The sequence below is a fragment of the Chelonoidis abingdonii genome, chromosome 7 (genome assembly GCF_003597395.2).
Source record: "Chelonoidis abingdonii isolate Lonesome George chromosome 7, CheloAbing_2.0, whole genome shotgun sequence".
Lineage (NCBI taxonomy): Eukaryota > Metazoa > Chordata > Testudines > Testudinidae > Chelonoidis > Chelonoidis abingdonii.
Window position 1 is genome coordinate 97101535 of NC_133775.1, and position 17195 is coordinate 97118729.

The window sequence follows — 17195 nt, forward strand, 5'->3', positions numbered from 1 at the left end:
TGTGCACACCATCTCAGAGAAGGGTCAATGTTTGGAATAGGAAAACCTTTGTATTCTGGGGTTTGCTTGTGACCTGGTCCTTGGCAGCCCAAGACTTTCTCTTGATCTCTCTCTCAACTCATCATGTAGCCTCAGCGGTGCGCACAAGACTCTGCAGTTGGAACGTGGTTTCTGTAGGTTGACCCTTGGGCAAAGAGTCTCTGCACAGCTGCTGGGGATAAAATTCTCTGTCAGCGCATGCATTTCTACTCCACAGCACCTGCCCCCCAGCCCCCACTCAGCATCTTTGGCACTCTAAGCTGTTACTTTAGGGGGGGTGCTGAGCAGGATGGGAAGGATCCTCAAGCCAGAGGTGATTAAGGACGTTTGAATCAGTCTCCTTTCTCCCACACATGTTCCCTTCACATCCCAATTTGCTTTCATCCAGCTCTTATTCATTCCTCCTCGTTTCTCATCCCATAGCAAACCCCAGGCTTTTGTTAGGGCCAGTTGAGCTCACTCTCTCTAGTGACAATATGTCAAGGAAAGCATTTCTCTGTCCCCTCAAAGAGTACCATCCGATGATAGTTTGTTGGCTTTGTTTGTGGTGGAAGCCTTGCCAAAACCAGTTAATGCAATCACAAATAAGACTGCATGGAACAGGCTATATATCAAGAGATACCCGGCCAGATCTGCAGCTGGATGACTTTAGCGGAGCTATGCTGATTTACATTTGCTGCGGATCTGGCCTCTCATTTACAATATGCAGACGTGTTAAAATCAACAGAAACAAAATACTAAACCCAGCTCCAGTTTCAAGCTTTGTGGCCCATAAATAGGTTAGAAATAAATCATCTGTCCCTCCTGGGCTTCATAACTCAGACTTCCAGAGAAGTATGGTGCAAAGATAATTATTCATCCCACCTGCTTAAACATGGTGAGCTTTGAAATACTGTGGCATCATATTCCACACAAAAAACGACAGTCAAAGAATGTGGTTAAGGTTGCAAAGTCAAGTGCTCACAGATTAAGAAATGCCAGAATAAAGGTGGCACAAGCAACCTTCCTTCAGCCCCCCCTCGTGTGCATGCTTTGTAATGCAGTTTTTAATTACATGATCATGTATTTTACTTTTCCCAGAGGACCCTTGCTCTTTCAGTGTCCAGGATGAACATGGGCAAATATTGATCTTTTTTTCCTCATAATTTTTGGGAGTATTTGTCTAGATTTCTGCTAAAGCAGTAGCAGCATTTCCCTGACAATTGACCTACTCTCCATGCCAATTTTTGAGGTCCTGCTTTGAATCTTTGAGGTGCTACTGCTGTTCAAAAAAAGAGCCAAAACAGGTAGATTATGACTTATTTCCACATATCTCATTCTCCAAAATGGCTGCTCTGCTCTCTAAAGCAAATTCACTTAAAGGCAGAGAGCAAGCATGGGAAATTTCAGTCCTATAATGTGACTGTGAATGGCTAGCCAACTACAAAAGCAGTTTCTCCTCCCTTGGTGTTCACATCTCAGCTGCTAGACGAGGGCCTCTTCCTCCCTGATTGAACTAACCTCGTTATCTCTAGCCTGATTCTTGCTTGCATATTTATACCTGCTTCTGGAAATTTCCACTACATGCATCTGANAGTTAATCTAAAGCAAACCTTCCTCCCTTGGCAGGGAATAAGGCCCCCTGCTAACACTCTTATGCTGCCCTCTGGCCATGCTGTATCACAGTATGTTCCCAGTAGAACTTCCTAAAAGGTAGGTTTTATAAACAAAATAGAGGTTTTTTTTCCACTAACACTCTAAAGGCCACCCAACCTCCCTGATACTTTCCAAAACACAAAATCCAACAAGGTCACTGTTTTATGAGATTCCCCTCTGCTGCCTCCTGGAACGGTTCTCCACTGTTGACACAAGCATAGTGACATACTTTGAATGACATGCTTCTGATTTCATCCAGGAATCTACACCATGCAGCTTCTCAGTGTTAATTTAAACTTTATATTGCATACAATATAGTAAAGGCTTACATTTGTTCTTGATAAGAGTCCTTATTTTAAGTTACAAAATTGATTCTTTTGTGCCTTGGACATAACTGGGCTCAGGGAGTAGGGTATGTAGGGCAGTTCCCATTAGGCTATGTGTATGTCCCCCTTTTTGTCCCCTCTTATGCACTTTGGGCAGCCACCAACATTTCAGCAGAGGCTGGCCCCATCAGGATTATTTGATGTGCACTGTATGTAGGGGAAAGAGAGAAGTCTAATGATATTTCCTGATGGCTTCAGAAGAAGGCTCCTTATTTCCCATCTCCTCCAGGACTGTGCAAAGGTGAGCATTCACCTGATTTGCAGGTTAGATTATCAGTCCCATTGATTTAGTCCATAGATTACTAAAGATGCTGAATGCTTCAAATACCATGGGTAAGAGGCTTTTAAAATACAATTTCCCCCATGCACCTTTCTTTTATTATTAGAAAGGTTGACTTGGCTATCCACAGATTTTTCTGATATTGATGACAAACACTGGCTGTCCCTTCAGATTAGAATCTGTCTGTACACATACAGATCCTGCTGTTTTAATAATTTAAACATTGTGTGACTTTCTAAACCTCTTAGTTTATATCCTGTGTCATTAGTTTCTTGAAAATCAGAATTTCTTGGGATTCTCAAAGCCAAGCATATTTTTTTTTACCGATGTCCAACTTTAACCAGTAAAGTTTAGGGCCTGATCCTATTCTCATTGAAATCATTTCAGTTGCAACTCTTTGACTTCGAAGGATGTATAACTAAGCCCCAAGTCTATGTTGTAAAGGTTATAGCATAACACTGAAAATCTTTGGCCATTATATACAGTATTAGTGTGTGTTCATATTTGTTAAACCAATTGGTAAATCACTGTAACAAGAAATTGTTCCTAACTATTATTTCCAGATATCATAAGGTTTTGCTTTGGTCACTGTTACACTTAAACTTCAGAGCCCCTGGAAGGGTTTTTTTTTTTCTTTTTCTTCATGCTGTATATCTGACTTGTAAGTTTCTCTTGTTAATGCCTGCATCATCTTAAATTTAATTTTCATGACATATGATCATCTCTATGCCAATCACTTTAAAAATGAAGCAAATAAGAATGAGACAGTGTTGGGATGACTAAGTCTAGAAACAGCATAACATAAAACTTGAGAGAATTACTGAGTGTCTGAATTCTTACGCATATGAGTAAAATTACTCACATGGCTAGATGTTTGTAGGATTGGGTGCTAACATCATCCTGTCCCCCACACAGCTATGCTTTTTAAATCATTTTCATCTCTGACCCTGACAAATGCTACTAAATGTTTTACTTGGTATAATTCATTATCAGTCTAGCTCCTCTTTTGCCCCAGGAAGGAAATTCTATTCACATCGCGGCCACAACAGCGACCAGTCTTGTTCTGGTTTTTATGCCAGTTAGGCATTTTCCCATGTTTTGAGTCTAGGCAGAAAAATGACGGCATAAAATTTCACTGGAAATGGAAAATGGCTCCACAGTATTAGTGGGGAAAGGTTATAGGTCACAGTCAGTCACATGTATAATGCCTAAGGGCCCAATTGTGCAGGCAGCTCTCATAAGAGTAGTCCTTGTTCACTGAAGTCAGGGGGCCTTCTCCATGAAAAATTTAGGCCAAAATATATCTTTGAAGGATTTTAACTGTCATTTCAGACAAATCATAGCCTATGTAAGAACTACACTAGAATTATTTATTTTCATCACTGAAATACATAATATAGATACATGTTTAGTAGAGAGATTTGACTTAGCAATTAGATTTTTAAATAGAATTTGCAAACGATGATTATTTTATTAAGTTTTTAAAAGTAATTTACAGATGGAAGCTCTTAAAATCAAAAGCACCCAATTTAAGGGGGAAAATACTTGCAGCCTCCTGTGTATATGTATGTGTAGATATACACATACGTGTGCTTGTTTATTTGGTATAATAGGCTCATACAGTCTTTGTGAGTCACTGATACATGCAATAAACTTTAGAGCATGTGCAAATTAATTTTTGTCATTTCCTAGTCTCTGAAGGCTGAGTCTGTTGTAGACCCCAAATCTGTAAACCATCAGCTCCCATTGACTTCAATGGGCTTTGGATCAGATCTCGGGTAGAGGAGGAAATATCCATTTTAAAAGGACACCATCCTGAAAGTCTATTCAGTCTCAAAAAATGAATTAAAAGTTGTCCCAGATACAACTGTGAATTACAGAATTAAGGAACAGTATTTCCATTTAAAGAATTCTCTCCCTATTTGGCTGTGTGAAAAATTCATATAAACAACAGGGGAAACTAAGGCTCCTTGTCTTAGAAAGGCTTTGGGGCACAGAACCTCTCTTTCCACATATAGCCCTCTTGAAGTATACACATAGGGCTGTATGTGGGGCAAGGTGCAGTCTGCAAAGAGGTCCTCCTGGACTTGGGGTATGTTTACACTATGGGATTATTCCGATTTTACATAAACCAGTTTTGTGAAACAGATTGTATAAAGTCAAGTGCACGCGGCCACTCTAAGCACATTAATTCGGCGGTGTGCGTCCATGTACCGAGGCTAGCGTTGATTTTCGGAGCGTTGCACTGTGGGATAGCTATCCCATAGCTATCTCATAGTTCCTGCAGTCTCCCCCGCCCATTGGAATTCTGGGTTGAGATCCCAATGCAAAAGCAGTGTCGCAGGTGATTCTGGGTAAATGTCGTCACTCAATTCTTCCTCCGTGAAAGCAATGGCAGACAAGCATTTCGCGCCCTTTTTCCCTGAATTGCCCTGGCAAGATTCCATAGCATGGCAACCATGGAGCCTGTTTTGCCTTTTGTCACTGTCACCGATGTGTACTGGATGTGCTGACAGACCCACGGTACTGCAGTGCTACACAGCAGCATTCAATTTGCCTTTGCAAGGTAGCAGAGACTGTTACCATCCCTATTGCAATCCGTCTGTCATCCATTGTAAATTGGTGATGAGATGACATGATTATCGACTGTACTGTCTGCTGCTGTCATGGGTGCTCCTGGCTGCGCTCGTTGAGGTCGGCCGGGGGCACATGACAAAACTGGGAAGACCCCCAGGTCATTCCCTTCTTTGTTTTTGTCTAAAAATAGAGTCAGTCCTGCCTAGAAGTGGGGCAAGTGTACTAGAGAACGAGAGAGCACAGCCGCTCCGTGTCAGAGCCCCAGAGATCCTGCAAGAAATGAGGCTGCCACGCCATCTACGGGGGTGCCCCTGCAACAACCCGCACCCGTTGCTTCCGCTCCCCCAACCCTCCTGGCTACCGTTGCGTGGTCCCATTTGTGTGATGAAGTAATAAAGAATGCAGAAATAAGAACACTGACTTTTAAGTGAGATAAATGAGGGGGAGGCAGCCTCCACTGGTATGAATGTCCAGGCAGGGACATTAAAGGGTGAAAGTGGAAGAGGAGCCCAACCTCCCACTGCTATGATGAGCCCAGGCAGTACAGAATCTTCTTAGACATGAAGGAGGGGGGCCTTTTGGAGCTCAGCCTCCAGTTGCTATGATGAAGACGGTTACCAGCCGTTCTGTACCATCTGCCAGGATGACCGGGAGTCATTCCCATTTTTAACCCAGGCACCCCTGGCCGACCTCACCGAGGCAGCCAGGAGAGCACTCACGGGCTGATGATGATGATGGATAGCAGTCATATTGTACTATCTGCTACTGGAAAGGGGATGCTGGTGTTCAGCGCTGCAGCATCCTGTCTACCTGCAGCATGCAGTAGACATAGGGTGACACTGAAAGAAGGTGAGAAATGTTTTTCCCCTTTCTTTTCGGGGTGGGAGGGGAAAGGTGTAAATTGATGACATATACCCTGAAACACCCGGGAAATGTTTTTGACCCTTCAGGCATTGGGAGCTCAGCCAAGAATGCAAATGCTTTTGGAGACTGCAGGACTGTGGGATAGCTGGAGTCCTCAGTACCATCTCTCTCCCTCCATGAGTGTCCATTGATTCTTTGGCTTCCATTACACTGTCACACAGCACTGTGCTGTGGCCTCTGTAATCATAGCCTGGAGATTTTTTTCAAATACTTTGTCATTCTATCTTGTCATAAACAGATAGTAGGAGTTAAATAGAACAGAAGTACTTTATATCTCTTTGACGTAGGGGTTACAAGATCAGTGAGCCTGGCTGTCACCTGACCAGAGGACCAATCAGGGACAGGATACTTTCATTTAGGGAGGGAATTTTGTGTGTGCTATTAGTTTTTGGTGGTTGTTCTCTCTTGTTCTGAGAGTGACCAGACGTGCAACCGGTTTCTTCTCCAACTCTCCGATTCAGAGGCCTTATAACGTTTAAAATAGTGATACAGGTAGATAAGGCAAGTTAGGCTTATGTTTGTTTCTTTTATTTGCAAATGTGCATTTGGCTGGAAGGAGTTTAATGTGCGTTTGGCTGGAAGGAGTTCAATTGTGTATTGGCTGAAAGAGTTCAATTTGTATTTGCTAAAAGGATTTTAATTTGTACTTGTATACTTAGGCAGGGAAGGTATCCCGTGTCTAAGTGAAAGACCCTGTACCTAATCCATCTAAATTTACAAAGATAATTTTTACTGTTTTCTCTAATAAAAGTTTTTCTTTTGTAAGAACCTGATCATTTTTTTATTGGGAGACCCCAAGAGGACTGAGTCTGGATTCACCAGGGAATTGGTGGGGAGAAAGGTTAATTTCTTCTTGTAGATTACTTTCTCTTCAGGGGAGATCTGGGAGGGGGAAAGAGAGAGGAGGGAGGAAGATGAATTTTCTCTCTGTTTGTGATTCAAGGAGTTTGAACACAGTAATCTTCCAGAGTAAGACCACCAGGGAGGGAAGCCTGGAGAGGCAACGTGTGGGGAAACGGTTTTAAATACTTTCCTTGTGTTAAGATCCAGAGGGTCTGGGTCTTGGGGGGTCCCCGGGCAAGGTTTTGGGGGGACCAGAGTGTACCAGGCACTGGAATTCCTGGTTGGTGGCAGCGCTACAAGTTCTAAGCTGGTAATTGAGCTTAGAGGAATTCATGTTGGTACCCCAACTTTTGGACGCTAAGGTTCAGAGTGGGGAATTATACTATGACACATCTTCTGTAACGGAGCTCTGATAGAACAGATTTGTCTCCCCATACAGCAATCAGATCCAGTATCTCCCGTATGGTCCATGCTGGAGCTCTTTTTGGATTTGGGACTGCATCGCCACCTGAGCTGATCAGAGCTCCATGCAAACTAGGCAAACAGGAAATGAAATTAAAAAGTTCGCGAGGCTTTTCCTGTCTACCTGGCCAGTACATCCAAGTTCAGACTGCTTTCCAGAGCGGTCACAATGGTGCACTGTGGGTTACTGCCCGAAGGCCAATACCGTTGATTTGCGGCCACACTAACTCTAATCCAACATGGCAATACCGATTTCAGTGCTACTCCTCTCGTCGGGGAGGAGTACAGAAATCAGTTTAAAGATCCCTTTATATCGATATAAAGGGCCTCTTTGTGTGGACGGGTGCAGGGTTAAATTGGTTTAATGCTGCTAAATTCGGTTTAAATGTGTAGTGTAGACATATCTGACTATACATAAACTACGAAAAAGAAAGCAAGGTTTCTCTCATTGCTTTCACTGCAGTTACCTTAAGAGGTTATAAAAGTGCATATTGAAGGGTAATTAAGGCCCCGGTCACAATAATAGAATATAATTCAAAACTCATTCTTTGAGTGTTACTAAAATAAATTGCTTAGATTAATTCAGATAAACACACTCTCTTAATAATCTTACATGTTTTACTTCACTTGCTTTGGAGAATTAAATGAGGTGAGTTTCACTTTAATTAGTTTTTATTTAACTTTGTTTTCTAGTTCTGCATTTATACAATGCTGCAATGTTTGCATTGTAGACACTGATGAGGAATCCTAAGATCCACCCAAAAATTGTTGGCCTTATTTAAATTGTTAAAAATTGTTGTCCTACATTATTTAAAGATGTTTCCATAAGGTATTTACTAATATATTATGCAGAAACCTCTAGCTCCTTTTGATTTTTGTAAAATCTAGATTTTAGGCTAAACCGGGGTACTTGCTCTAACTGTATTTTCTTTCTGTTTGCAGTGTTGTTATAGCAGTGCTGGTCCCACAATATTACAGAGACAAGATGAATGAAATAATCTCTCTTCTTGGGCCAGCTTTTCAATTTTATCAACAAAAGTTGGTTCAATAAAAGTTACTACCTCATCCACCCTGTTTTTTTTCCCCTGATATATTACTTTGTTGTTACCACTTTAATACTAGTTGGTAGTATTTTGTGATGTTTGTTTACAAGCTGAAGCTTCCTCTTCATGCAAATCTCCTTCACCTTCCTTTCCCTGGTATTGCACAGCCTGAACCGCCCACGTGCGTCAACACCACTTTTGCTTTCATTCATCTCCCTGCACTGTGGGAGGCTCTCTTAAATCTCTAAATGGGAACTCCCTGTGAACCAAAGGAAGAAAAGATAAAAAGCTGGATCAACCCGGAGCCTTCTGTTTTTTGTACCCAAGTCCACAATTCCCATTGCCTAAATAAAGAACGAGTCTAGCTATTATTCTAAACCTGGCCAATTTCTGGTCCCAGCCCCCCTAATTCTACCACATAAGAGCATATATACCATTTCTCTCTTTCTTACACCCAAACAAACAAAACCCCACTGGTCCCTGATGTAGCAAGGTCTAGCAATGCTGGAAATATGTCAATTTGGCAGCTGGATCCTGCCAGGTTCTGGCCTTCCACAAATTCTACTGCCTAAATAGCAATCCTGGTTAGCCACTCTTGTTGCATCTGAGTACCCAGGAATAGTACCATCAAAATAGAGAACAAGAGGCACTTCTAGTAGTGGAAGAAGAAATTTTGGCCCCCAGTAAGTCCTGGCAGAAGAAAGCTGCAACGACTCTGTTTCAACTGCATCCTGCTGGAGTTGGTGTATTTATGCGTGCAGCCCTTCCTCCCCAGTTTTACCAATACACGCAGTACAGATGCAGTTTCTCCGGGTCCACCAGAATAATCCAGAGCCAACTGGAAAATGGGGATGTTTCCTAACGTGCTGATACGATTGGGTGGGCTATTCAGAGGCTAGAGCCCAGTGTTTTACGTCGTTGGGGTATACGAGGCTCGATTGTTGCACATGGAGCCTATTCTCTATTGAGGCAGGGGATTCATTTATTTATTTATTGGAGGGGCAGCAAAAATTGGGATCCGACTGCCTGTCCTGGACGTCTGAAGCACCCGTTGCTTCGAGACGCACCGGGGCCTAGGGGTCTTTGCTGGGAGAGGGATGTGAGTGAATAAGGGGGAGCCTGGCTGGGTCCGAAAGGGGCTAGGTGCAGGATGGAGGTTTTTGCAACGCTGTTGCAATGGGATCCGGGCGGCCCCGGCGTTATAGTCGGTGCCCTAGGAGAGGATAGATTTATTCTGCATTTAGCCAGCGGGAGCTGAGGCCAAACACTAGCAGGATCCATCCAGCTCTCCCCCTGCCCTACCAAACCCCAGCCGGGCTGCCGGAACACGTGGTGCTGGGGCCTCAGCCACTCAGCTGTGCACGGCCCCGGAGAAACCCCTCCCGGGCCCGCCTCCCTGCGATCCTCCTCTTCGGGCAGCTCCAAGTGACTAATTTTTGTCATATGACTGTGACACCAAATGGAGTCGGGTTCGCGGAACTAGCTGCCTGTTGGAGGAGTTCGCTGCTCCAGCCCCAGCGCCTCCGCTGGGTGGAGGGACAGAGAAGGAGACTGGGGGAGCAGCGCGCCCCAAAATGCCACCCACCCTGTTTCAGAAGCTGTTCAACAAGAAGTACGGGCTGATTTCCCCTGCCCGGGACTCCAGGGAGGAGTGTGTCTTCAGGTAAGGCGGGGGGAGCCCTTTCCTTTCCCCTGTCTCGCCTCTGCTCCCCAGCTCGGGCCAGTGTGTTACCTTTTAGCCTGTTTGTAACCCCCGTTTCCCCCCTGCCAAGGAAGAGTCCAGAGAGGAGGAGGTGTGGGGGGGGTCTCATTCCCTTTCTGATTGTGCGCGCTCTGAAGACTCTCGTGTGCACGATTCGATACGCTGCTGAGTTGGCTCCTGGGCTCCTTGCAGCGCCCCCTCCCCCGTTTGACACCCATGTAGTTTGCATGTCTTCTTTCTCTTCCTCCCCACCCCTTTTCCCAAGAGAGCCCCGGGGGTGGAGAGGTTTCTTGGCCTGGGTTCCTCCGGCCACACAATAAGCTAGACGGAAACCCCTGATGTGCGTTTAGCAATGCACTAGGAGGACGCATGCAACATTGTTTCTCCGGAGAGCTTTCCTCGTAAAGGTGCCCTCGGTGTGTTCTCCTCTTGCGGCTCCCCTTGGGGAGACCAGCCCTCCGAGCCCGCCGCTCTGCAGGGAAGCTCATTTTCATCGCCGTCCTGCTTGTAAAAAGTTGCAGAGCAGAAGTAGCCCCTTGGTTAACGCCCCCCAAGATGAGCTGCTTTCTCCGATCGGGTTGAGACTCTTCCTTTCGGTGTGGATTGGGGTCTCTTCTCCCTTCCCTGTCCCCAAATTCCTCCCCCCCTTTTTTCCCCGCCTGTGATGCGTCTAAAGCCCCTTTAAAAAAAAACCCGTCATTCTTTTGGCTTTCTTGAAGTTGGGAAACGGTTGCTATCTGGCAAGAGCGACCTTAAAAAACAGTCAGAGGGAAGAGCAAATGCGAAATGTGTGGCTGCCAACAGGAGTGTAGGGTTACTCCTGAAATCTGTCATGATCTATCCACAACAGAACTGAATCCATCAAAGGGTGCCAAACGCAACACTTCAAGAAAAAAAAGCACGCTTGCCCCCCAAGAATGTTCCTTCCTCTTCACCTCTTACAATTAAATGTTTCCGTTTGACCTGGCTGTATGTGTAATTCCCTCAGTATTTCTGAAATCCTAACAGTCTGTGGTTTTTGTTGTTGTTGTCTGGAGAAAGCAGATCCCTAGAGATCCATGGACCCTTGTCGGGTATAGGAACTTGAGTTTGCAGTTCTTTATGAAGGCTCCAGTGAAAAGTTAAAAATCAGGGACCAGAACTACTCTTTTTTTGGCAGTTTTCCCATATTGTGACCTATAAAAATTTAAAAAATAAGTTTAAAAGGTTGACCTCGGAGAAGGTATTTTAGGCGTCTATAAAATAATAATAGTAATAGGTACACAGAATAGTACCTACCTAGTAGATTTCTGTAGTGCTAATTAGCTTCCAGTCACAGCTGGAGTAGCAAAAATCTGGTCTAGTTGCAAACTATTAATTTAAAACACAATCATGATTTTGTAACTAAAATGTAAATGATACTTCCTTTGTATTTATTGTCATGAATAGCATAATCTGACAATATTGATATTTTAAATTGACTACTTGGAACCTCTCTTCATTTAATATTTTGAATATCTTTTCAAGTTTCATTGCATGATGGAACAGCAAAAGTGTAGCCCTAGGGCTGCCCTCTGGAATGGTATATCTGTTGATCAACGTTTCTTTGGTTGTTGAGACTGTCACTGCAAGCATCCCGGGTGGTAATTAGTTAACGTGCTCACTATTCTCTTAACATAGCCATTTTCTCAGCATACTGATTAATCTTCTGTGTTCTTAGGAAGTCAGTGAGAACTTTTGGAAATAACCTACAATCCAATGTTATAAATGTTGGAATACACCTTTAACAAAGTTTATTTATTGCTGCCAAAACACCTTCATTTCATTTTCCTGCTGAGTAGTTCATTTTTTTACTGACATATTGGATGGTCCACAGTTCCTCTGTAATAGATGCATATGTGTGTGTGTGCGTGTTTTCTAGATCACTTTAATATCTTGCACCTAGCTCTCATGACTGGGAGAGGGCTCAAGGGCTGTTCTAGCCAATTATATCTTACCTGTTTCTCATGCTGCTAAGACACTTCTTAATGAGAATCTTCTAGTGAGGATTTGGTGTATAACAGAACAGGTACGTTTCACACACTTGGGGATAATCTGAGGATTGTTTGTTGTAAGGAAGAAAAAATTTAGTATATCATCCGCCAATATCTTTTTTTCCCCTTTAACACAGAATATTGTGTGCCAGAACTGGACATGTATTTTTCCAAACACCGTTTTTTTCCTATAGCACAATTAAGATATTTTTATATGCTGAATCTATTAGTGGTCATATTCAGGTTTAAGTTTTATTTCTAAAATATAGCTAAATGGAGACACTGTTAATAAAAAGGTGTCTTCCTAACCTCCCGTTAATATTATATTTTGCTAAACTGAATTTTCCAGTGATAAAACTGAATAACAGGCCTATGTAAAGTACCATGCTAAAGTCATCAGCATAATAGTTGTATTCTTATAAAGGAAAGTGAAAGTGCATTCAACCCTTGGAGTGTGCATAGAATTCCTTTAAAGCCATAAAGGTAGGAAACAGGTATTTTACGTTAAATAAGGCTCTGCCTGAGTTCCAAATACTGCATGAGTGCAGAATCGGACTCATATTTCATGAAAGGAAACCAAACTTCTCATATGATCTGGGCCAGCCGGTAAGCACTTAAAAGTTCAGTGCATCCTCCAAATGTTTGTTGTGTGTTGATATGAAATTCAAAGGAGAGGGAGGATGGTCTTGTGGTTAAAACACTGGCTTCTCTTTATAAGACTTGAATATTATTATTATTTTGCCACAGACTTCCTTTATGCAAGTTGCTTAATTTCTCTCTGCCTCGGTTTCCCTATCTATAAAATGGGAATAATTCTTAGCAAAGAAGGGCATATGATGATGAACTTGTCTGTGAAACTTTGGAAGAATGTGCTATACAAGGACAAAGTATTTATTAAAATATTAGGGATGAGATTTTAAAGAATTGGTGCTTAAGTTAGGCACATAGGGCTTTATCTTGCATCACTGAACTCAAGGATACCATTGTCATTGATCTCAGTGGGAGCGGGATCAGAGCCCTAAATCCTTACTGAGGTTCCTAAGTAAGTGGCCAAGTTTTTTAAAGCACCTATCAGTTTCATTTTTGAAAAATTGGGTCACATATTTAAAGGGAAAAAAAGTGTTGGTCTGTGTGTCTGGACTTATTGCCTTCTTTGAGGCAACAGTTATTGCTCTGGAGGCATTTAAAAACAAAGCTGCAACCAACTGTTAAATAGAACATTTTAGAGCAATTGTCATGCAAGGGTATGGAACTGAGTAACTGACATGTGAGTGATATCAAGGTAACTTGGTGCAAGTTACTCATTCTTCCCTAACTATGAATACATTTTGCATTTGAGTCATGCTTGCACAATTGTTATGAAAATTTACCAGATGAGGCACACATTCTACTGAATTTACAATATTTTAATGAAAGCAATATTTTACTTGCTTGTTCCCCCCCCCAAATTTATTTACCGTGGGTGTGTTGAGTCTTGCAAGGCAGAATCAAGTCAGGCTATGGGAAATCCATCAGGAATGAGTGTTAATTAAATTAGCAGTTCCAGAGTTTTGTGATTGATGATGTGGCACTCCCTAAATTAGTAGATTAGGGCCCAATCCTTCAAACATTCCCACACATGTTCAACACTATTTACACAAGTAGTCTAACTGAAATCAATTAGAGTAGCGATGTGGAATGCAGCTAATGTTGGTACGTTGATTACTTCTGTGAGTACTATTTGCAGTGTTTGTACAATATGGTTTCAATCTGAGGACCCAGTTCTGCACGAAATGGAGGAGTAAAATTTTTAGCAGAAGCCATGAAGAAGATTCTGATGTCTTCCTCTTTAACTGAAAAATAGCAAGGTTTCTCCTTAGAGAAGTAGCTGCTTTGCTTGCTAATTCATAACTCACTTAAGTGCTCTTAACATAACTCAATTAAATTGTATAAAGTATGTATGCTATTGTATTTTGATCTAATATGTATTTTAACACCCATATTTTAGCCAAGCTTTATACCAAAGATTTTTTTTTTTATAATTCATGAAGTAATTTCATCTAGTGAGATACCTAAGTGCATTCTGTATTAACAGGGAAAAAAGCAGAACATTACTGCAGCCAGCTCAGGGAAGACCTCACTGTGCAGCCACAGGGTTTAAAAAGCAAGCGAAATGTTAGGATACATATGGAATGGGGACTAACTGGAGTAATGCCAATGTATAAATCTCAAAGAGAATAAAGATGATAAATGTGTAAACAATGAATGGTGCAGAGAAGGGAGATTGGGAACTTCAGTTCGCCCTGTCTCATATTGTGGGAACTGGGGGATATTAAATGAAATCAAAAGGCAAATTCAAATCTTATAAAAGGAATTATATTTTCACACAGTGCAAAACTAGAATGTGGAACTCACTGTGATCTCACTGAGGCCAGACGCTGAGAAGGAGTCCAAAAAGGATTAGACATTTATGGATAGCAAAAATATCCAAGTTATCATGGTAATTATACGTTTAAAAGAAATATCCCTAGGAATTTTGGAAGGGATATTAACCCTTAACATGCTATAGGGCATAAGCTAACCTCTACTACTGGGGAATAGGAGTTAACTTTCTCTGGGGCACCTTACATCATAACTAACTACTGCAGGGTTTCTTGAACCTTATTCTGAAGCATCTGGTACTGGTCACTGTTGATGTCAGAATACTGGACTAGATTGACCTCTGGTCTGATCCAGTCTGGTAATTTGGCAGTTCCTGTTATTAAAAACAAGTCCATCCAGATTTAAAATAGAGGGTGTTCAGTTATTTATTTATATATATATTTATAATAGCCATTAGAGGAACTCTGTGCATTGTGAATTCTCTAACCAACCTATGTATTAAAAATAAAGCAAAACAAAAAACAAAATAAAAAAAATCTTGTTAAATTAAGCAACATCTGTTGTTCATCTTGCTAACCTGTCACCTTCACGATAAATCCTAGTTGCACTGTTTATATTACTGAATGCTGGAGGCAGGGTCAGAAGGTGAGTAAATATGGAATTTTTCTTTCTGGATTTCTAACAGTGCACTACAGTGCTGCATTTAATTGTATGTTACCAGCTACCTTATCATTCAGTTTATTTTTACTTTTTCTGCAAATGAAATATTCCTTTTATTACAAGTCAAAAACTCAGGAGTTAATGGGAGATGCAGGCTACATCTTTCTATATAGTTCAAGTATGTTGCTCACTTTGAGCCTTTTAACATATGGGTCCTCAACCTCATTATAGACTCACTCCACTAGTGTGAAGAAATATAGGCCTATAATGTTTAACTGTGGTTTGATGCACTCTTGTGTTCTGTGTATGACAGAGCCATTGAGCTTCCTTATGCTACACAGAACAGTTCTGTGCACTCGAGATCTCTTGTGCATCTGGCTATCCCTTCCAGTTAACGGGAGGATAGACTGAATTTGAGAGTCCCTTCAGGTCTGAGCTCAGTAGGACCTCTCAGTATCTTGTTTGATCTGAGGAGCTCTAAAGAATAATTTTCCAGTCCTGGGTGGTGTTCCATGAATGCCTGTCAGCTTTATTTTGCTCTTGTCAAAGCGTCTGTTATAGGGGTTCAAGTATGTGGGAATTGTTCCAACTTAAAAATAAACCATACAAATTCCTCCTCCTACTAACAGCAGGGAGTATCTCTGCAGACATTTTCCCACCAGATGCTCTTTTTAGATGTTTCTGTATCTGAGGGAGAACACAATTTGGCAAAAGGGAGACACAGGGAATCATTTACTTTTGTGTCCTCTGCTTGTGTATGGACCAGACCACTTGCAGCGATTCTGGAAACATACTTTTTCTTAGGGTCTTTCTGGAGCACAAACTGCTTGATTGATAATGATTTGTCAAGTTTCCAGTATATATGAAAGATCTAAGGTTGGCTGTAGAGTAATATTTCCTGAAAGCAGATGAGGCAAGTATCTGCTATCAACCTGGATTCCCTCCGTCTTCTGTTGCAGTAGCTTTAAAATGTATCCTGAGATTTTATTTATTTTATTTATTTACTTTATACATAATAATGGCAGTTGAATTTATGAAGGGAGTTGGAATAAACCTAGGAATGAGAATGGATAGCATGATACAAAGATGCTCTAGAAGCCAGAGGAAGCAATTCATCTGTATAGCCCTCCCTCTCCCGTCATAACCGATGATAAGCTTCTTCTACTTCTTTTTTGAACTTGGAAATGAATGTCTGAAACAGATTTCTAGTCATGGGGGGTACCTCTCAGGACTGGACGCAGATGATTTTTTTAAAAAAGGAATGCTGGAGTAAGGTTAATGAGGAGTTGAAAGATCTTTTTAAAGCTCATCTTTTAGCCAAACAGTTCCTCAAAAACCTTTCAGTAGATTTTCACAGTATTTGTAATCAATAACAATGCAAACGATGGGGTGTTGTTGTGGAAAGCCACTTTATGTTGTTTTCTCCTCCTTTTCTTAGAGCCTGTGGGAGTCAGACAGTTTGGAGGTCTTGTGTTATCAGGCTTTGGGCTTGAGCATCCAGAGTGATTTAACCCAATTGAGATAGTTATTGCCAAAACCCCTTTTATGGTTACTGTCTGCTGCAAACAAAAAGCCCCACTCCACCTAGTCAAAGGCCTTTTCTGCATCCATCAACAATAGGTGGCTTTGTGTCTGCTCAGCCTGAGCCCAGAGAATTAAACTTATTATTCCATCACTTTAGAAAGCCACTCCAGTTCTAGTGGATAATACGGTTAACAAAAGTCTTTAGTAAGAATATAAAATAACTCCTCAGCTGAGCTATCAGCCAGTCAAGCTGATGTGTCCTCTTTTGGAATTAAAGCTTGTGCAGCCAAGGATATTGTATCAGAAAACTTGTCCGCTTACAAAACTTTTCAAATCCCTTCAGTAAAGTCTTATTAAAGCCAGTTCTAAAACTCATCTTGATCAGGAGCCTTATCTGATTTTAATTTGGCAATACCTCGAACAATGCCAGGGAAACTTTAGTTATATACAGATTAGCCTTCCTGAGTTCAGAAAGCTTTAGCTCTGCCAAAAAGCAGTTTATAACCTCGTGTCCCACCACATTCTGATGAAGCTTTTTTTAAAAAAATAAATTTCTTTTTTTTATTAAGTTTATCTAGGATTTTTGTATTAAACCTTGCTTTTTCTGCTCTTTCTCTTTCTGGCATTTCCCCATCCTTCTTTGTTATAATACGAGTGGGAAAATCTCTGACCTCTTGGCTTACTAATTAGCTTGAGTTTTGCAAGATTTATTATGTATTCAGTTCTCACTAGAAATCGTGCTGAAGT

The 17195-nt window shown here is 41.6% G+C and overlaps 1 protein-coding gene across 1 annotated transcript in view; it reads left to right on the forward strand.

The window, feature by feature from the left end:
* Positions 1-9632: 9632 nt before the first annotated feature.
* Positions 9633-17195, forward strand: part of FNIP1 (folliculin interacting protein 1) — a 90525-nt gene continuing 82962 nt past the window's right edge. The window contains 2 exon segments of the mRNA XM_032769154.2: positions 9633-9723; positions 9726-9852. Of these exon segments, the coding sequence (XP_032625045.1) occupies positions 9633-9723; positions 9726-9852 (218 nt within the window).